The 21917-nt window shown below is 37.7% G+C and overlaps 1 protein-coding gene across 3 annotated transcripts; it reads left to right on the top strand.

Annotated features, from left to right (window-relative positions):
- The first annotated feature begins 444 nt into the window (after window positions 1–444).
- On the top strand, window positions 445–21917 carry UBE2D3 (ubiquitin conjugating enzyme E2 D3). 3 transcript variants are annotated; one of them, XM_015623994.3, is made up of 9 exons: window positions 8670–8698; window positions 9661–9664; window positions 13798–13864; window positions 13950–13981; window positions 16430–16507; window positions 17335–17440; window positions 18767–18860; window positions 19368–19417; window positions 20431–21917. In XM_015623994.3, exons 1-8 carry the CDS (start codon window positions 8685–8687, stop codon window positions 19414–19416), a joined length of 444 nt encoding a protein of 147 aa, XP_015479480.2. In that variant the 5' UTR covers window positions 8670–8684; the 3' UTR covers window position 19417; window positions 20431–21917. The 3 variants fall into 3 exon arrangements, with proteins under 3 accessions (XP_033369317.1, XP_015479480.2, XP_015479481.2); XM_033513426.1 differs by lacking the exons at window positions 8670–8698; window positions 9661–9664 and adding an exon at window positions 445–465 and having other exon boundaries at window positions 13801–13864; XM_015623995.3 differs by lacking the exon at window positions 19368–19417.

The raw sequence follows: 21917 nt of genomic DNA, 5'->3' as shown, positions 1-21917 counted from the left end.
CGGATGTCAGCGCAGACCGGGGTCGCTGCCGCTGCCCTTCCGCCGAAGCCGGCCCGAATGGCGCCGGCCCGTGTGTGCCTGGGGGTTTCGGCGCGATGGCGGCGCTGCCCGGGGCAGCAGCTGGGCCCTTCGGCCGGGTTTTCCCCTCCGCTGTGCAACTTCTCTCCCGCATTGTAAGATGGCGGCGGGTCCGCCTGGCCCGGGCGCTTTCCGGGATCCCTCGCGTTCCGCAATAACGCGGCACGGACACACGGAGCAGCCACCGCGGTGCTACTCTCGCCCCGCAGTTGCCCCTCTCCGCCGCCCCGCGGCCCTCCGGACCCCCGGGAATCCATCGTCCGTCCGGGAATCGCTTCCCCTCGCGCCCGGCGGGAGCGCGCTGCGCGCCGCCGCCTCCCCCCCCCGTTGCACAATCGGAACCGGGTGGAGCAACTTCGCGGCGGCTAACTCGGAAAAAATGCCGAGGTGATGAAAGTTTGTTGGTTTGGTTTGGGTTTTTTTTCTTTTTTTTTTTTTTTCCCTTTTCTTCTTTTATGTGTATATATATATATATTATTTTTTTATGGTGGTGGTTGCTTTTTATTAAATCTTTCCCAGGGTGAGAAGACTCCCGGAGTGAAGTTGCCCCTTGGTAGGCTTAGGTTTTCTCGGTAGGTTTGAGAATTGCTGGGATGTAATGGCAAAACGCGAAGAGAGCGCAGCGGCGTTACCGGGAAGTCGCTGTTGGTCTGTGCTCCTTCTTACGCGAGCTACGTGGAGCATTTACGTGCTTCAAGAGCTCAGAGGAGTGAGTTGGTCATCTCATAGCCTGCCAAGATGGCAGAACGTCCTGAAATCGGTGAATTTCGGTGCACAAAACACCTTTTGTAGACACTGTGTAAACTTTGTGCTGCCTGTTCGTCTCGCTTTAATTTCACGCAGTGCTTGTGGTTGTATTTTAGACAAAACGAGCGTTTTTTTAAATGTTTTTAGTGAATGGATAGTACTGTTACCCTCGAAACTTTTAAATCCATTCTGGGTAGCTAGCTGAATGGATTGCCTTTGAATTATGGCTATGCTCTGGCAAAAATTTCAAAACAATTCCTTTTGAATCTGCCATCAAAATGTCCTTGTATTAGTGGATGATATCACTTGAGTTGAAACACAGCTAGGATACTCCCTGGTATGCTTTGTCATCAACTCATGCTTGTGAAACACGTTCAGGTGCTGCAGGTAAGAATTTACTGTCAAATGTAAACCAAGACAAACCCCCACTTACGTAGTAATCTGGTGGTCAGAACCTAAAAACGATTCAGCGTGACTCTCAAACCAGTAAGTCATCTCTGACTTCAGCGTTTTGGCCTGTTGTGTACAGTCTCTTGTATTGGTCCTTACATTCTATTGCACTGTGTAGTAGCAAGGTTTTTCCTATACGCAGTGCAAGAGTTTAGGATTTGGAAGATAGTTGAGTTAGGGTTTTTCTTTTTGCCTTTTTTTTTTTTTTTTTGGTGTGTGCGTGTTTGTTTGGATTTTTCTAATCAGTTCAATCACACCACACTACAAGATATACTTAATTCACATGGAGTTTGTAGTTTCGATTTTTGTATTTGCAAGCCTGGAAGGTGAACTTTATTTGTGGAATGAAAAAAAACATACTTTGCATGTTGCTTTCTTTCCTCTACTGGTTTCCAGTACAAATGTTTACAGAGGCTGATGCTGACATAAAAAAATAGCAGGGCCAGTTCTGTAACAGAGTGGTTGTGAATGTAATTTTAATCCTGTCAACCAGTAAAGCCCAGAGAGAACAGCATTGTCACTGGTGAGCTGGGATTCCTGTCTTCCAATTGTAACATCACAGATCAGACCTTGGAACTCTCTGCTTCCTTGCAGTATGTCTTTGGCAGTAGATAAGAACAGGCTAAGGAGAAACCAGGACCTCAGAACATTGTAATCACACAAAGCTGATTTAGTTTGTGTTATTACTTGTTAGGACTAGAATTCACTGTCTCCTGCAGCAGATGACATCCTGGATGTACCAGTGAAGATATTTTCAGTCTGTTTGGCTGACTCCGTCTTTGTGGACTTGATGTATCAAGCAAAATAACATTCTTCATTATATTGAGTAAACTAGACTTTGAGACTCTCTTTGTGTGTGTGTGTGTCCCTTTAATCTGAAGTCTGTTACACATTCAGAATGCAGCCACTATCAGGACATAATTGTCAAATTCTACTTCTGTTTTGAAAATGAAAGTAAATGAGTATTTATGTGTTGTGTTGTCTACTTCTGGAACACCCTGTATAAAGCTCTTCCCAAACTAAAGTAGTTGTCAGGTACACATCCAATCCAGAAAGATTATTGTTATGCTGGAGTTTGTCATGTCATCGGTGCCATCTGTTCTGGGGGCAGCTTGTGTTCAGTTGGCAAAACTCTGTCCTTGATACGGCTTTCTTTGCAGTTGTTTTATGATAACAAGCAAGTTCTTTTCCCATGGCATAATGTGAACATGCATCTTAAAATTGAGTATTTTCTTCCCTGAGGATGAAATTTTTCTCCAATATTTTTTTTCCTCCCCAGAATTACTAAGAAATTCAAGTTGATTTATGAGCATGTATCTAAATACTTGATGCACCTGTAAGCACATTGTCTTGGTCTGAAGTGTCAATGGTGCCTGCTGAAAACACATCCTGTAATTGCTGCAGCATGCTGGAGCTTCCGCTTCAAGTGACGATGATCCTGTAGCAGGGAAGCATTTATGTAGGAGTAGGGAATCAGGAATGCATAAAATTTGGAAAACTTGGAAATGTTATGTCATGGTACACATCTGTTTTATCACTGCTGTATGCAGCCATTAAAGTCGGGCAATACAAGTGGTCTAAGTGATCTTGATAGGCTAAAAATAGAATTAATACAGGAGATCTATGCATGAAATGTCTCGTCTATATAATCCTTAAGAAAGGTTGTGCCTGCTGTGTTTTATGGCTGTTTGATTAAGCATAGCACAAGCCAGCATCATTATATTGGAATAATTTATTAGAAAATCTTAAGTGGAGTTTGCATCTTGGAAACTAAAGGCTGAAGGTGGCAAAACCATTTATTGCTATTTAAGTATAGATAGAAGGCTTCCATTGACACTGGTGGAGTGGAGGCTGAATAACTTTTCCTCAGGCTGTAGCCTCCAGCACTGTTCCTACATGCATAATTAACTGCAGCTTTAACCCCCCTTCTCCACATGCTCATAGTGAGAAACCCTGGAAATACAGTATTTTTCAAAGATGAGGTGTAACATACATTAGTGAGGACTGCATGGAAATATGCATTAATTTAACCAAAGTGGAAGAGTTACAAAGCCTTGTTATTACTTTATTTTTAAACTGCTACTTTTTTCTTTTGAACTTGGTTTGAATTAAAAAAAACAATCTGTAATAAAGCTGGTTGGAATTAAGTTTTCTTCTCTGGATGAAACCCACAACACTTTTGCGGGCAGTCTTATGTTTGCTGGGCTTTTTCAAAATAGTTGAATAACTAAGTTATGTGACTGAACTCATGCTTTGAATGAGTGTCTAGAAATAAGTCTGGATTTGTGTGTTTAGGGGCTTAGAAAGTTAAGATTAGCTAGCTAACGAAATTCAGTTGATATAAGCGGAGTTGAAATGCTTTAAACCTTTATAAATGCTCGATGTACTGAATTACCTTTTTTACTGTTATTTCACCTGAACTATTGTGAATATCCAGGGCTAGACTAAGCCCTGTCTTGGGTAGGTAGTTCAGCTCAGCAATTGCACTTGGTGGTAGGAAGGGTCACATTGAGCCAGAAGGTGGTGGTTGGTTTTTAAATCGTGGTACTGCAGTAATGGAGTTTGGGAGGCCCTAGTATTGAAGAACTTAAATTAGTTTTAAAAGTCAGAATAAAAATATTTAGCGTTAGATGAAAGCTGTCATCACTTAAATTCTGTTTAAGATTCAGCTTATCCAAATGGAAGTGACATTTCTATCATGAAATTTTCATTAAAATGAAAATAATATTTCTTAATTGGGTAGGTTTGGTTCTCTGTATTGAAGACCAGCATTTATTAATAAAGTATTGGATGTGTTTTAAGAACTGGTCATTTTTTTTATGAGAGAGGAATACTGATGTTTCCTTAGCTAGAAAGTTTGGACTGAGATAACTTCAAAGATTTCTCTCGTTAATTGTGAAACAACTTCCTAGTCAGCATAGAACTTTGAATGTGTGCATTGGAGTGGGAAGAGAATAGGAATTGTTATCTCACTTAAGTGATTTACAGAACTTCAGAGATCAATATTCCATTAGATGGGTACTTTTTGCATTCTTTAAAGAGAGTCCTCCAGTATATCAAGGATTTAGGTGGGATTATGTATACAGAATAAAAAGGTTGGCCAGCTCTTATGATCTTTATAATCATTCCAGCTTTTAGCGATGTGGTTTTGAAAGTAAGTCTGTGCTTTTGCTGTTAGTCCTAGTGTGACATTCTTCTACAGAAGGCCTCCACAGAATGAGCTCCTTCAACTTCCTGCCCAGCCTGTAACCAGTTCTGGGGCTTTTCTCTGAGCTCACAGTTAATCGGTAAGGGAGTGGAGAAGGATGTAAACAGCTGTAAGCAGCAGCTGTTGGGTACTGAACAGTGAACTGCCTCTTGCCAAAAGCATCTCTATTCCTTGTGGAGCCCAGTTCCAGCCTGGTATTATCCCCTACCTATGGATGATGTGTTCTCTGCATCCCTTGGCTTGAACTGTTGGAGGAGAGAGAAGGATGGAGGTTCTTAACCTTCTCTGAGATGTCAAGTGACAGCTGGTAAGGCGGAGTGGGAAAAGGTTGAGCTTTTGTATGATTCAGATTAGGGCATTGATACGTCATCCTTGATAAATCTTTCTGTTGCAAATATGAAGGGTTTGCCACTTTAACTGTCTGCCCTGTGCTTATGTCTAAGTCCCTCCCCTGTGCATCAGAGCTGGCAGATGGGAACTTGTGGTCTGCACTTCAGCATTAGGTCTGATCTCTCAGAATAAGCTGACCTCTGTTGATGGCTTTAGGCTAAGATGCTGTAGCTGACATTGGAAGGGCTGAGTTACAGACTTTCTTTCCTGTGATTGATTCGATGAAGTAACCTGACAGTAGAATATGTAGAAAAAAAAATAAGAAATGAAAGCAGCAGTGTGAATGTGTGCATGAATATATACAACTGGAGTCAGTAGTGCATTTTTAAATGTAGTTGCTTTTTGTCAAGTTGGTTTTATCAGAAGAGAGTCTTAAATTGTGTTGAGTTGCACATGCTTGACAACTTTTTAAACTTTGAAATATAAATTTTAATGCCTCGAACTCTAAATGAAAAATGCATGAGATTAAAAAAAAAAAACAAAACCAACGAAGCCAGGTTATTTTCACTGGTCTTCTATAGGGCACTGATCTGGTTAAATTTGGTAGCTTTGCAAAAAAAAATAGTTAAAATTATATTCACAAGTTTAAATTTGTGTTTAGGTGTTTGGCAACTCTTTATAAAACACTTGGATGTAGGCAAGGTTTAATACTGGAAAATAGAGCATTGCAGGATTCAGGAATGAAAGTGAAACAGATAGGGGGATTTTTACCAACAGTAAACAAGAGTATGAAATTTTTGTGTAAAAGAAGCCTTTGTTCTGACCATTATCCCTTTGAGATGTGTGATACACTAGACATGACGTCTTTAAGATCTCCTGCAGTTTTTTCCACTGTAATGGGGATGGATTTTTATTATGGTCTTAAGAAAGCAAGATGAGAGGATTGTGGACTGTTTTGCAAATGTTATGGCCCGGTAAAAAACGGTGACCAACATTTAAACCTTTCCACAAGCATCTGGACATCGGAGTTGCAAGCTGAAGTGAGTGCAAATGCTGAAGTGCTTTATGTCTTTCTGATGGGAAGGCAAGAAGATGGTATTAAATGTTAACTTTATAGTGAGCTTTCTCTGTAACATAGAGTTAGGTTGGCCAGGTGTTTGTCACCTCTGTGAGCTCTTCTAAGTTTCTAGTAAATATAAACAAGGCAGTACTCAAAGGTAGTACTTCTCAACCTTTGTTGGCCTATTTGAGTAGTAATGCCAAGAAATTATCTTAAATGAGATAAATGCAAGGTTTGTTTTTCCTTTTAGCCTTAGTTTTAACTTTTTCTTGCCTTGAATAATATAGGAGAATCTCCTGAATTTCTATTTGCCACATGAGCAAGAAAGATCCACCCCCCTTCCACTCCCCTTCTTCAGGGTGCAGTCTTCTCATAAAGATGCTCTGTAACTTTTTTTAAAAAAAACTTCCCTCATTTATTTTTTAAGATCCTTCTGTATGTCACTATTCTCTAGATAGCAGAGGTGGAACTCAACTGTAAGATCTGTTGTACTCAAGATAGTTTTGTGGTTTGTTTTGGTGGTGGTTGGTTGAGTTTTTTTATGCTGTTGTCTTGGTGTGAGTTGATTTTGTGTGTAAGTGTACCTAATCCTATAGACTGGCCCTTAGAATGATTATGGAGGGAACTTATGGAAATAGCATAATATGATAGGGTAATTGTACGCTGTAGCTAAGGCAGTGTAGTCAGTCCCATATAGCTGTGTCCATAGAATGCACCCCTATGGTATATTGTAATAACTTTCACATGCATCTTTGTATGCATACAAAATATGGACTGGTGAAAGTCAAGACAGTTTTTTAAAAGGAGAGCTGATTTTCAGAGTTTTTGAGGCTGATTAATAAATAACAGAATAATAGATGAAGCTACTGCTAAGCAGTGAATTCACCATGCTGATTACAGACATGGTGTTACTTGTTAAAATACTGATTTGATAACTTTTTTTTACATTGTCCTCGTTTTTTTGAGAATAAGGAGAATTCTTGTAGCTTTTCAGAAAGTGCAGGCTGACTGATGTTGTGTCCCATTGAGGCCACTCGTCATTTCTACAAAACCTTGTTCTGCAAACTGCCAGTCTCCAAAGTTGTTGTTTGTGTCGTCTTGGCAAACTCTGGGAGTCTTCTGTCACATGGAACTCAGGGTGTACAGGTGTTGCTTCTGATTATGTGGCAAGTGTTGGTGGCTGAGGTTCTGCTCTAAGTTACTGTGCCCTCAACAAGCTGAGGGGCAGCATGTTGGAAGGCTCTTGCACAATGCTGCTGACCTCCAGCCTCTAAGGAATATTAAGCCAGCATTTGTTTGAAAATGTCTAGCACAATGCCCAAACCTAATTTCTGAGAGGTGGCCATCAGAACAGAATGCCTTACTTCTTTCTAACTGCATCAATTTACATTTGTCTATACTGAATTTCATCTGTCCTTTTGTTTACCAGACATTCTGTTTCATTTAGCAAGGTACATCTTGGCGTTTCTCATTTGGCCTATTTATACTAGTTATCCCCTCTTCTTTTAGGGCTGCATTGCAGTCCTGGGTTACAGAACCAAAGATCATTGTGATTCTTGCAGGAAAAAACTCCCAAAGGAAAAGGCATGCTAAGTTTCAATGTCAGATATTCGAAAGCTTGGAAATGTCAGAATTAAAATACCCAGCTATCACTGAATTAACCACTGGGTTAGCCAGTGCTGCACTTCACACTTGTCCCTTCAATGTACTTCAGCCAGTGTATACAGTCCTCATTCAACACTGAGCATAAGAGTGTTTTAGTAAGTTCTGCTGTTTTCAGGGTATGGTAATTGTTACAATACCTCGAAATTTGCATTAAGCAGTCAGATTTTCTTCATCTTGAATTAGAAGCTTCTGTGGTTTTGGTTACTTTAGGAGAAACAAACCGTACTTTTGAGTTCAAAGCAGAGCTACAGGTGTGTAGTTGCCACCTTTTTTTAAAGTTTGTTCTGAAAGCCTTTAGGGAGTGACCAGGAAAGCAAAATCTGTAACTGCATTCCCTTTCCAGTTGGATCGGTCCAACTACTCTGCAAAACACTGGAATAAATAGAGAGCCATTTTAGTTGCAGTAACTCTGAAATTTCCCAAAAACCATTACCTGCATTGTACACCTTCCAGATTTCAGAACAGATGAGAACAGCTGTAGACAATACTCTCATTCACAAAGGGCTTGTGTACTAAAAGGTAGGTTCTTTGAAGAGATAGTAGGTAGTCACCTGAGTAGTTTGTATCACAGGCCAAGTACACTGAGTGATTTAATTACAGTGGCACAGCAGTCTGGCATTTCCTTCCTTGAGTGAGAGGCTTAAAACATGAATATTTCAATGTTTGTCTTTTATTATACCATGATGGTATTACGCTAGGCACTGTGCAAACAATATGTGGGGTGTAGGCTGAAAAATCCAATATGAAGGACTGAAGGGAGAACCATGAAAAGCAAGCAGAATAATCAAAACAGAATCACAACTGTTACATTCCTAGTTGTGTTTTGGGTTTCTTGAAGACCTTTCTGTGCTCTTTGTCCTTGCTGTTTTCTCTGACTGCTTTTCATATGTTTTCTCTTCATAGTTGCGCTAATGTCCTTTAATCAAGAGGAACCTACATCTTTCTGTATCTTGCACTGCCATTACACGTTGCTTTTATCTATTTATTATTTGCAGAAAGGCCAGCTTGTTTGAAACTGATAATTTTCTGCTGGTTACATTTGTTTTGTAATGTCTATTGTGCCATTGCTTTCTTACTCAGCTTAGAAATCCACATCCAGTGTCCTTGCAAACTGTTATTTTCTGCTTCCAGGTGTAATTAATTTCCATGCTGAAACGAATGTTTCAAATGCAGGTGTGTGGGATGAAGCAGTAGTTCTTTGCTGCTTGACACTTCTTAATCTTCAAACAGGCTTAAATGTTCTTCCCCTCCCTTTATAGCTGCTTCCAATCCTTCCTTCTTTTTTAAAGCTGTATTCAGCTGTGAGCTAATGAGTAAGACTAATGCAGTGATGAATTTTTGGTTGCCTAGAGTTTGAAATATCCTGTTTGACACATCATTAGACAAGCAGTCAAGTTAATAAATGTTCATTTTTTGATTGGCCTAAGTGGTGTTTTTTCTCTTTGTCCTTTTTTGGTTTGATTGGGGTTTTTTTGGGTTGAGGGGTGGGTTTTTTTGTGTGTGTGCATTGTGGGTTATTGTTTGAGAGGTTTTTGCGTTGTGCTTTGCGCTTTGTTATTTTTTTTTAATTTCTGATTTAACTGCGCATCACCTTTCATGTCCTCCAAGTTATTTTCTGGAAATGTAAAGCAAATTAACCCCTTCATGCTTTCTTGAGTACAAACCAGAAAGCTGCAATATGTAATTTTAACAAATACTTGTGTTACTAACCGATATTAAATGTAACTGTGGAGGACAATCTTCAGTCATTCTGGTTGGAGTGATCTTCTATGACTGTGTTTAAGTCAGCTGTTGCTATCATTAAAAGTAAGGCCTGGCTATTTCTGTTGTAAACTAAAAAAATGTAGTAGTGCCACAAGAGAGTATGGAATCTGACAAATGGAAAGAAACTGGTGCAGATGCTGCATTATTTGGTACCTTGCGAGAAGGCAGCTTGGGCTTGGTAGGCACCAGGCTGTCATTTCTTACAGAATTTTCCAGAACCTGAAAACTTCTGTTTTTTTGTTCATGCATATTTGGATGAGATACCCTTTGTCAGTCTTTAAAGTTTCTTCATTCTTTAAAGGGCTTCTGTTATCTTTTAAATAGCAGGTAGAGGGGAGTTGTTTGAGAGATTTTTTAGCAACTTAGCTGTCAGGAAAAGAAAGATACTTCTGGTTTTATTATAGGATCATAGTCCTGCATTCGCACTCACATGTCAAAGTTTTGAATCCTTACTTGAAGCTTAAGCCATCTTTTCTATGTTAGTTGTGATTATATTGCTGCAAAACAAGCAGGTTAATGAGCTTTTTTACAAGTATTCTGTTTCTTGAAAGTAGTGTTTGTATTTCTTTGTTTTGTTATCAGCTTTCTGATAAATGTGTATTGAAAGAGAAGGGAGGAGATAAAAAATAGGGCTGTTTCACCAGTGAAACTGAATCTTTAGAAACCTAATGTGAAACTGGCAAAGGACAACGATGCTGAATTTGTGTTAGAGCAGATCTGTCTGTTGCAGATAGGTACTGCTGCTCTATTTCTATTGATCTCAGTTTTCCAAAACTCTGTTGCAGAATTGTACATGTATTGCTCCTTGTCTGTGTTACATTGCTGTTGTTCTCTAACAGTAGCATTGGTGCTTACTCTTTTAACAATGTTCTAGTCTGTAAAATGGTGAGTGACTAATCATCCTTGTGGAGAGGTAGGAACTATCTCACTTTATATTTGGAAACTGGGACACAGAAATGGTGACATGCTGGAGCTGCACCGGAAACCTCTGGCAGTGACAGAGACTGCTGGTCACGGTTGTAATTCAAGACTAATCCTTTCCGATAGGTGCATAGTGTGTCACTCCTCACCAAATTTGGTTTATTGTTTCTATCTAAAATATTTCACATTTGCTGCTTGAAAGAAACCAAAAGTTTTCTTTTGTTTTTTCTCTTAAGCCACCTCTAAATTGAAAAACTAACAACCGATTCCAGGAAAATGTGGGTTCTACTTTGGGGATTTTTACAAAAATTCAGGATGTAGCTTAATAACCCCAGAGAAAGGGAAGGCACTACCGAAACCATGTTAACAAAAAGAAGCAAGTTGGAGAAATAGATACGGTAGAAGGAATATGAGAAGCTGAAAGCTCTTACATATAAAAATATTAGATTAAATATTTATTTATTATAGAATTGTTAGTCTTGATTGCTAATCTGAGAAAGTAAGTAGGTTTGTATTTATGTTGCTGAGTTGGAAGCTTTCTAAAAAAAAAAAAAGCTCCTTCCTTTCCTTGAGCAAAATGCTTGAACTGCCCTCCAGATCTCACAGCCCACGTGCCTCTGCTTGTTCAGTTTCCAGTTATTCCAGTTTGCCTGTTGTTTTCAATGGAGTTGTAGCTTTCAAAAGGAGGTACTTTTTAAAGTTACTCACAACTTTCCACTCCCTTTTTCTGAAAAGCCTACCCTTTTTGTGTAGATTGATGAAGTTGGTCTGGTGTTACTATGAACCAGGTTTTGGTTCATGTTTGCCCAAGTTCTTCTACAGCCCTTCACACTCTGCTGAAGCAAACAGCTTTACTTTAGCTGAATAGAAGTCTGTAGACTTTTCTGACCATAGTACCCTGGAGAAGCAAATACAAGAGCATGTGCCACCTCAGCTATTTTCCCCAAATTTATGGGTGAATTACTTGCTCTGTGGGTGAAATGCCAACTGGTATATCATTTGTACCCATAATTATTTGTATATTGAACTGCTTTGATTAGCGCAATTAGGGTGTTTTTTCCTACCTGAAGTGTTTTGGACCAGACAAAAGTTTAGTCCTTTGCTTAATGAAGGTCACTGCTACTTTGTTACCTTGAGCAGTTCAAGTAGTGAAAAGGAGTATAGACATAGATTTTGAAATTATAGGAGTCTGGAATATTGAAATTCATTTGTTTCAGCTTTTAAATTATTTTTAGTATTACCAAAGGTTTTTTTGCACAAATGTTTCACTGGAACTTACTAAATTCAATGTATGAATTACATCTGCAAGTAACTTTCCCTGGTTGAATTATTGATGTTGAATTACTAATTTTCCTGCTGTGGTAAAATACCTATTTTTATCTTGAGTACTGAATTCTTATTTCTCTGAAGATAGTAGTAGCTTTTGAAGACCTCTCTAGTCTAATGTACATATATCTGACAGTCTGCTTTATGCTGATCTTTTCTCATCCTTGTCTTCATGCTACTCAGCTTGATAATTTTCATAAATTGCATGAAGAGCCTTTTCATAGTTCTTAGTCCCTGTGATATTTTAAAAAAAACCTTGAGGATCTTGATGTACTTCCACTTTTAAATCAGTAATAACTATACAACGGCATTAAAGTAATAACATTTGTTTCTTGCTGCTTATTTTACTACTACAGCTTACTTCAAGGGACACGATACATGTTTTCCTCTCAGATTTTGGAATCTTAGAACTGGAAAATACATTTTGATGAGAAACAAGCCTGACTAACAAAACCTGCTGTATTTGTTAAATAGAAAAAAATACCCTGAAAATTAAAATAAAAAACTATCAGAAGTGTCTTCTGCATTTATCATTTGCCTTTACATGAATAACATAAACCTAAGTTAACAAATTCTCCTGGAAGATAATGGATAGCATATGGATCTAAGAAGGGATATTAAATGTCATCGGGCCCCTCAAAATATCTAATATCTGGAGAGTGTAGCAAAATTTTAAATGCATTCGCTGTGATGATGTGGAAGGAGCTGTTGCCCACAGTTCTACAAAAAGCAACAGTGAAATGATTTGTACTATTAACTTCATTGTGCCATTGCTTATCAAAATTATGGTTTCATTTTGTAAAACAGTCTGATGCCAGTGCAAAATGGAAATACTGTTAATTGGAAAATTCATAAGAATTAACACATGTAGGGAGGGGAAACCTGGGACTAAATTTTCTTGGTGTTTGCAGTGCAGGGGATTGTTGTGGACTTTGGATGATGTGGTTTTGCTGTTTGGTGGGTGATGTTTGGTTGTTGTATGTTCTTTTGTGATTTTTTTTTTTTTAGTGTATGGACTTACACATGTTGAAGTGGTATTATTCCTTCTGTGTTTGCAGGAGCTATCATCTTACCAAAGAGCAAGGTTTATATTACAAGAAACACAAGTTGGGTTTTTTCCCTCATTTTTTTGGCTTATACTTAGTAAATTTTTATGAAGTGCAGAATCTGTGTAACTTAAAGGGTGTACAATTAGGATCTTCCCAGGCAAGACTTAGCTGTCTGGTGCAAATATGCTTATGTTTCCAGTACAATAGGTATGCCTGGCTTTCTTAAATGTCTGACAGAGTTCTTGGTTGAATGGCTTGTATAGACTTGCAGGAAAAAAACCAAAACTTGAGTGGATCTGTTAATGAATGAAATAGGGGAAGTGCAGATTTATCTGTAGAAGCTCTTGAAGCCCTCTTTAAAGTCAAAGGGAGAGCAGGGGAGAAAGTAGGTGGTTACATGCTTTAGCTGAAAGTGTAAGTTTAATTTAGAGATGCTGTCTGAACAAATGACTTGTGGAGCATTAAAACAATTTAATGGAGAGCTTCTTTGTTTCCTCTCAGTTGTATTGTTACTGCACAAGGAATCCTCCATCTGAAATGTTTGTTTCCATTCCTCTGTAATGGTGAAGGGAGAGAACTGTTTCTGCAGTTCAGTAATTTTTTATTTTAATGGTCTAATTGTATTAAATGTAAAGTTTAAAATAAAAAATGCAGATATTTTGCCTGATTACAGCACTTGCCAGCCTTTTGATTTTTCTTGTCTTCTTTTATCTTTGTGAGGTACGTCCCTGATGCAGGTAGTGGGTAAAGTGAAACAAAGTTTCTGTGGGGTTTTTTCTGGCTGTTCTTAGTTCTAATGCCAGATGTCACATACAGAGTGATTTCTGTTTCATGAAGCTCATCAACAGTTTTCACTCTTGCCACTTTAGACTTCTCTAGCTAAGACTGAGTCCTTGTAAATCTTGATCAAAAAGTGATCAGACTTTGCCAGCGTAAGGCTTTGCATCCTGCTTCTTTCTTCATCAAGAGTGTTTTCACAGCAGTGATAGACATGTACCTGGAAAGGCATAGTCACGGTAGCAGTTTACCTTCATAGCTAGTTTTGGTGCTCCTTTGTCTATTATTATTGACATTTTTGATACTGATAAGGTGGTTCTTAGGGTTGTTAATGGCACATTCTTCTGTGTTTGTATATGGAAAAACTATTAAAGGTTTTTGCTAGACATGAAGTGAAAATTACTATTTTTTTTTTTTTCTTAAAGGAACTTAGTGACTTAGCCCGTGATCCTCCAGCACAGTGTTCAGCAGGTCCCGTTGGAGATGACAGTAAGTAACTTTAAGTTTTATGTTTTTTTCTGCTGACTCAAAGCATATCATACCTAGATAATAATGCGGAGTTTTTCTTTTGTAGTGTTTCATTGGCAAGCCACAATTATGGGACCTGTAAGTATTCTAATTCTTGTGATGTAATATTAAATGAGTAGTTCCTACTGAGGAGAAAACTGTGGGGTTTTTGGTTTACATTGGTTAGCTCTCCTTATCCAGCTCAAATTCTAGAAGTCTTCATTACAATAAAGGAAAATGCGGGAGGGGAAGAAACTCACTAGTTATTCTGTTGTTGCAGTATTTTATGAGGACATGTATTTCAGCTGAAATAATATCTAGGGCAATGTTAGGTATTGTTACTTACTATTTAGAAACTTTGTTTGCATTTAACTTTTTCTAAAGTCTTAATCTAGCATGAACTTTGTACTAGGTCCTGGTACTACTATCAGGAATTAGTTGGGATGGTTTTGTGTGGATCTTAGAAGGGAATCCTTATTTGGTCTGGTGTTGTAATGCTGAGATCTTGAATAATTGAAGGAATAGAATGGTCAGTAATCGCTGAAATGTGAGGTTTCAGTTATGAGTGCAGAAAAGTCAGTGTTAAATGTTCAGTAAGTATCTAAAACTTTAATGGGACTTTTTCCTCATTAAGGTAGCCAGATGTTTGCTTTACTTTTGTTGAAAACAACCTGGAAAAAAATTAATATCTGGAGTTTTTCGGTTGTCTGTGTTTAAAATACAAACCTTTCTGTAACTTGGGAAGTCAAGTCTTTGGTGAGACTACAAAGTAGGAATTAAATGTCAGTGGTGCTGAATGACCCTGGCTTTATATATAGCTACAAGTGTGTTATTAGGAGGTGTCTGTTAGAGGTTCAGTGGACTGAAAAACGTCTCTTCATCCCAAAGTACCTGGTCATCATTGATTGTGACTAGGTACCTGAAAAATATAGAGTTGTTCAGTAGCTATATTAATGCTTAAATGGCAAAGAGTGTTGTGCACTACACTGGGTATGATGATTCTATCTGGCTGGTGTCTGCACAGTCACGAGGTATTAAGCATTGGTTGAATTTAAATTTGGATTATTATTTTTAGTTTTCCCTTGTGGTTTAATAATGTACAGCTCCTTTCTTCCCAATGTGGTTTTCGTGGTGTCAGAAGGTCTGCATTCCTATTTCCAGATTGGGCAGTATCCTGACAGAAGTGTGTCACTGTGGTGTTAGTAGTTCTACAGACAGGGATTGTAGAACGAGTCATTTGGTCTTCCACCTCTGCAGTAGGATATTGTGATTTTCCTAGATAGGTGTATGAGAGTATGCTTTGTTTTAACACATTTTAAGGAGGAGTTTCTGTAATTGATAAAATGTATCCCCAGAATATGCCCAGTGAAAGGATTGGTATTTTTTGGCTTCTCAAGGCCTCATATGGTATCTGTTGGCCAAATAAAAGAGGTTATATCATGATCACTAGGTTTAATCAGAGAGGATAGGGTATAACCTGTATGTTGAGGATTTGAGTTCCCTGTCTTGTGTTGCACTTTTTTACTTTCTGGAATTTAAGTAATACATAGTTATTTCCTTACATCAGTGAAACATTTTTGCAATTAAGATGAGAATTCAATTTACAAATAATGCAGAAGTGTACTGTGTACACTTCAAATTCATTTTCCCTAGCCCACAGTCCAGAATTAACAGCAAAGTATTCTTCAAGTTAAACATTGAAATTATTAGCTCTATTTCAGATATTTAATTGTAATTTTGAATTAAAAACCTTTTGCTTCTTTTTTCTTGTAATTACTAACTTAAAAAATCCCTATTTAGTCACTCCAGGTTTTTCTTCTCCTTACTATCATCTTTTTTACTTCCACATGTTGCTTTACTGCTCATAGCTGAATGAATTATCCCAGTAATTCTTTCCTTGGAGTAGGGAAATGTAAAATACTCTCTCATACTAGATTACTGTGAATTTCTAATGCATAAAGAGAGGATAAAATCACTTAAATTATGATCATTCTTCCATCTGGTTGGTTGTGCTGGTGGGATGGATGGTTGAGGTTTTTTATTGTGGCCTTTTGGGGTTTTTTTTCAAGGAACAAGGATCTACCTGTGTACTCACAGGTTTTTTGCAGGGCTGACGCTAAGGACAGAATTTAGGAGGGAATGGGAATCTGTGACCACTCTAAACTTGGGTGGTCATAACAAACTCCAAACACTGAACTGGAGGTTTTTGAATCTGATGGGACCCTCACTCTGTTAACGTTACTTCTTGGAGCTATCTTAGAAACATTTGAATATTTTTGCCCTGTAGTCCTGAGTGGATTGTCAGAGCTGCTAGGTTTTATGATGCATTAGCTTGGAGAGGTCCACATAGAAAGTGATGATTATGTGTTCTGTATTACATACTTTAGGAAGTAAGAATTAAATTTTAATTATGTCTCACTGGTATTGGTGGATTAAACATTTTTTAAACATCAAATAAATTTCCTCTCCATTTATTTAAAAACAAGATCTTCAGTGATATTTAATGCTAAAGATGATAATAGGAGAATTATTTGTTTGCTTTGACAGAACGACAGTCCATATCAGGGTGGTGTATTCTTCTTGACAATTCACTTTCCCACAGACTACCCATTCAAACCACCTAAGGTAAGTATTGTTGTCTCATTTGTGAAATTAGTGTTTCTTAACTGAGTATAGGACAGAAATTGTCAGCATCTGTACTGTACTATTGTCAAGTTCTCCCTTCTTTTCAGGTGTTTTTATGATCTGTTGGATGTCTGGGTCCCATTCTGACTAACACAGGAATGAGTGTGTTAGCATATTCTTTACGAGCAAATCCATGTGTGTGGATTCTGCATGTCTTGGAATATTTGGCCTCTTTTCTGGTTCTCTTAATTGACAGGAAAACTTTGTTAGCTTTGTGTTACTATAATAGAATTCTTGCCATGGGGACTGTCAAGTATTAGTGTAGCTGTTTGGATTGGTCTGTAGGAATGTGACACTGGGTAGGGATTTACTTGCTGAGTGCCTAAAGTCAAGTGAAGGGGTTATTTGATAGGAATTTGGCAGTAATTGCAAAATATGCTCTTTCTTGGTAGCTTTATCAGCCACTAGCTTCGTCTTCCAATTTTCAGTTAATATGAAGGCGTACCCTTGGAGCAACTGCAGTTGTTGGAAGTTCCTTAGCTCTGTGACAGCAGTGTTACTGTGGTTTAGGCACTGCTGTTGAGTGTTTTCATCAAAGGCAGCTGGGATTAAAACACTCATATTTGCCCTCTCTGTTTGAAATAATGCATGTTGGGGACTCAGAGCTTGTGGCTTGGGTGCATTTCCCTGAATTTGATGCAGCTTAAGTGCTTAATCCTTTTCTTTCAGAGTAAATTGAATTGACTGGTGGCTTGGCTGAGAAGAACGGGTGCAGCTATTGTCATAGACCCAAATGCACTTTGTTTCTTTTTTTTTTTTTGTTGCAGGTTGCATTTACAACAAGAATCTATCATCCAAATATTAACAGTAATGGCAGCATTTGTCTTGATATTCTAAGATCACAGTGGTCTCCTGCTTTAACTATTTCTAAAGGTAACTTTTGTGAAAGGGAAATTTTTCCATCTTGTGTTGAATACTGTGCTTTTTAGCTTTGATTGTGTTAAGTGCTTGCCCGTCTCTTTGATTTCTCTTAACTTCCCCATTCAAGCCTATGTTTTGCCAGTTTAATGATACTGCTTTTTTAATGGATTTTTTTTTTTCTAACACTTTCTTCTCTGTGGCTGTTTAACACTTTGTCTGGTCACTTTCTTGCTTCAGTATTCTTAGCAGAATTTACCAGCTTGGGCCCAGAGGAATTTGCTGGTATTTGGATTGAAATAAGCCTGTGTTATGGTGTTTGAGCTAAGGCTAAGAAACTGCTTGTTTGGAGCTGCCCATGTAGATACATGTGCATATTAAATGAAAGATTAATTTAAAGTTAGTTTTTAATACTGATTTGCAATTTTTTTTTCATCCTGCCTAGAGTTATATGCATATTTCTATTGGCATATCTGTGGTAGATGAATAAATCTGTTATTGATAGATGCTGCATTCTACCATGGTGCCCTGGCATTGCATTACATCATGAACTAAATTTACTGATCCTACTTCATGATAAATTGATGTTGTGTTGCAAGAGAATGTTTGTGGCTTTCCTCATTTTACTACAGTAAATAAAAGATAATTCTCAAATATTTTTGTGATGATCAAATAGTTTTGCCTCAAAGCCACTGGTCACTGTGGCTTCAAAAGATCCCTCAGAGTGCCCTTTTGTCTATAGAACTTGTAACTCCTGTCTGTGCAAACAGTCAGTTTGTTATTTGAATGTGGATTCCCTACATTTTAATGCTTCACTGTTTTCTTCTAAAGCTGTGAGTTATAAGATGAAGTCCTGATAGTTGCCTACAGTGTTACTGAGTTTTTTACGTGTGTAATTTTATCAGTGCAGACCAGGATATCCTTGCCTCATGTACAACAAATCAAGAATTCAGTTGGATTTAAAAACTAAAAACTTAAATTTGAGGATTTTTCTAGTTTTACTGATAATCATCATGGATGTGCTGTTCATCAGAGTACATAATGTGCTTTTGTTGGCTGCTATGTTACATCATAGTGCAGGGGACAACAGTGCTGTTCTCATGTGTGTACTGACAGCTGTAAGTGTTGGGAAATAGGAAGCAAATAGTTCTTACAGACGTTTAAGTTAGTCTGAGCTTTTTACTTAAGAGTGAATTATAAATTTATATTGGCTGTTCATCAGGAAAATACTTCTTAGGTTCTGTCCTGTGATGACATTGTGCTAATGTAAAGATCCATGCTCTGTTGTTTCTGAGATTGCCATTCCTCTTTTGTTATTGAGAATGTTTTGTTTTTTTACAGTTCTCTTATCCATTTGTTCACTGTTATGTGATCCAAATCCAGATGACCCACTAGTGCCAGAGATTGCACGTATCTATAAAACAGACAGAGACAAGTAAGTACAGAATTGCACAAGACTGGTATTTTAACAGACTGTAAGAATGCGTTGTGAGACAGCAGTTGTGTTCAGTGAGCCTTTTGTGAGGATCTGAGATGGAGAAAACTTGTGTGTCAAAGAAGTGAGTAGTGAATAATTTAAAACAAAGGAGCTTAGCATCTTTGAAGTTGTGGGTGGAAGAGACTTATATTTTTCTCACGTGTGTGGAAGTATTTTACAGTGTATATATTGCCCTTTTTTTTTTTGCTTACTGTGCATAAATCTATCTGAGCTGATAGATCTTCCTAGCAAGGAAAAGACAGTTCTTTGTTGTTTTGATGCCTTCATTTGGCCTTAAATTTTGGTTCTTCCCTTGAAAATGGGCATGAGAACTTTTTTTCCTCATCTGTGTTGCAATAACTTTATTTTCCTTAGATAGATATCTTTAACATTTCGCACAGATTTATATGAAGAAGATTTTGGGGGTTTTATATATATTAATGCTAAATACATTTGTCCAATTAGGTACAATAGGTTAGCAAGAGAGTGGACAGAGAAATACGCTATGCTGTAGGGTAAGAATACTTGCAAATTATGGTGCATTTAACAAAATGGAAATTTGTCAGCACTTGGGTGCTGCATGCTCTAGGGCACTGGATTAACTAACAGATAATGGATGCACCAGTTACGGAATGTGGAAATTTAACAGCTTGATCTGTGGTTAGTGTGTAATGTATTGGCTAGTCACTATTTCTCACAGATACTACTCTTGCATGGCCAAAAAAAATAAAGTTAGTATGAAGTAATTACCGAGTTCTGAGGCAGGTTGTCAACTTGTTTTGGTAAGTATTTACCCAGATTTTGTCAGAATTTGGTTTAAAGTGATGCCCTGTAGTGAGACCTTATATACAGACATGAGTGAATTCAGACAAGTGAAATTTCAATTATTTTTAATCACAGTGTCTTGTCTTCCACATATAAACTAGGAAATGTATGAGGATTATTCTGCTTGAATAGTTAATTATTAACTTCTTACTGACAAGCATGGAGTTAAGTGTTAACTAATTGTCAGCTCAGTTCTTGTGGAAGTAGTGTGGAATAAATAGCCTTTTAATGTTCTTATAAAATTCTGAGCCATATATTCGTGTGAAAAGAATATTCAGTGCAATGAAATGTTTAATGTTGTTTTTCTTTACAATTGGAAATTTGACAGTTAGTATCCAGTGATATTATTAACCAAGTAATCTTTGCTTACAGCGTGGGATATACTGTCATCTAAGAACAATATTCAGATAAAATACTTGCCTTGTTTATTCCATCTCAGATAGTATCTTGCTTCTCTTCCATTTTTTTTCATAACAGATTTCAGCAAATTTGCTTGTCTTGAATTTAAAGCTTTTTCCTGAAAACTAGAGGATGTCCTAATTGGTGCAGGGAGGGGATTATTCAGTTTTTTGAGTTTAAGTATGTCTTGGTACAGAAAGAGACTTCTCAAATGTAAAGAGAATAAAGTAATATTTAATCATAAATGTTTAGGAAATCGTCATTTTCATGCTGATGTTAATTTAATTCCTGGTTTTGTCTTCAGGTACAACAGAATATCTCGGGAATGGACTCAGAAGTATGCCATGTGATGCTACCTTAAAGTCAGAATAACCTGCATTATAGCTGGAATAAACTTTAAATTACTGTTCCTTTTTTGATTTTCTTATCCGGCTGCTCCCCTATCAGACCTCATCTTTTTTATTTTTTTGTTTACCTCCTTCCATTCATGCACATGCTCATCTGAGAAGACTTTAGTTCTTCCAGCTTTGGACAATAACTGCTTTTAGAATCTGTAAAGTAGTTACACAAGAACAATTGCCCAAGATTCAGATTTTTTTTTTAATGGAGCATGTGTATTATGTGGCCAATGTCTTCATTCTAACTTGGTTATGAGATTAAAACATTCCTCACTGCTCTAACAGATACTGAAGATACCACCTGAAGGGGGGAGGGGAGATGGGTTCAGTTTTCTCCCATCAAAGAAGTAACATTGCTGTAGCAACATCCATCTTGTTCCAAATCTTCCAGTGTTAGAGAACTGAGGTTTTATTATATACTTCTGCTCATAACTGATGTGTCTGGAGAATTGGTACTGAATCTATAGCATCAGCAGAACAGAAAATGTGATGTATCTTATGCATGTCAATAAAGGAATGACCAGTTCTTGTTTTACAGAGAATGGAAATTGGAAGTCAAACATCCCTTGTATTCCAAAATAGGGTTTAAGAACATTTTTGTAATTCATTTAAATTTTGTTAGGAGGCTTGGAGCTATTAGTTAATCTGTCTTCCAAAACACTGTTTAATATAGCACTGAATAAATGATGCAAGTTGTCAATGGATGAGTGATCAACTAATAGCTCTACTAGTAATTGATTTATTTTCTTCAATAAAGTTGCATAAACCAATGAGTTAGCTGCCTGGATTAATCAATATGGGAAACAAAATCTTTTGTAAGAGCAAAGCTGGATTTTGTATATACTGTTGGCATTTGCCTCATTGTTTAACATCAAATAATGATGTAAAGTTCAATAGAGTGACTCTTCTGCCATTTTCAGTTCTAATGCTCAGTCTGTTGCAGGTTGGCACATTGCTCGGCCTGGTGGATGCAGAATTAATAAGCTAACATAGTTGTGTAGCCGTAGTAGGGGGCTGCACTCGGTGCTGGGAGCCCAGCGTTCAAGGATGGACTTGGGACCCAGCAGATCTGAAGTGGTGTATTGTGGAGATACTTCCTGATGCACCTGTGTTTGCTGACTGAGAACCTTTTTCTTCACCTTGTACACTTGACAACTGAAAGATCTTAATGTGGGGTAATGATGAGGCAAAAAAATTATAAAATAAAGTACTGTTTTGATGTGGGAATTGTCATGAGGCTGTGTTGAAGTGACTTTACTATGTGGGATGTTCGTTACCATTGAAAAGGATTTGTTCAGCCATGCTGCCATTTACATTGATGACTATTTTAATGCAACAGACACTTTCTTCATGTCAGGTGACTAAACGTGAATAAAGACTCATTGCTATTGGA

The sequence above is a fragment of the Parus major genome, chromosome 4 (assembly GCF_001522545.3).
Source record: "Parus major isolate Abel chromosome 4, Parus_major1.1, whole genome shotgun sequence".
NCBI lineage: Eukaryota > Metazoa > Chordata > Aves > Passeriformes > Paridae > Parus > Parus major.
This window is presented reverse-complemented; position numbering and strand designations above follow the sequence as displayed.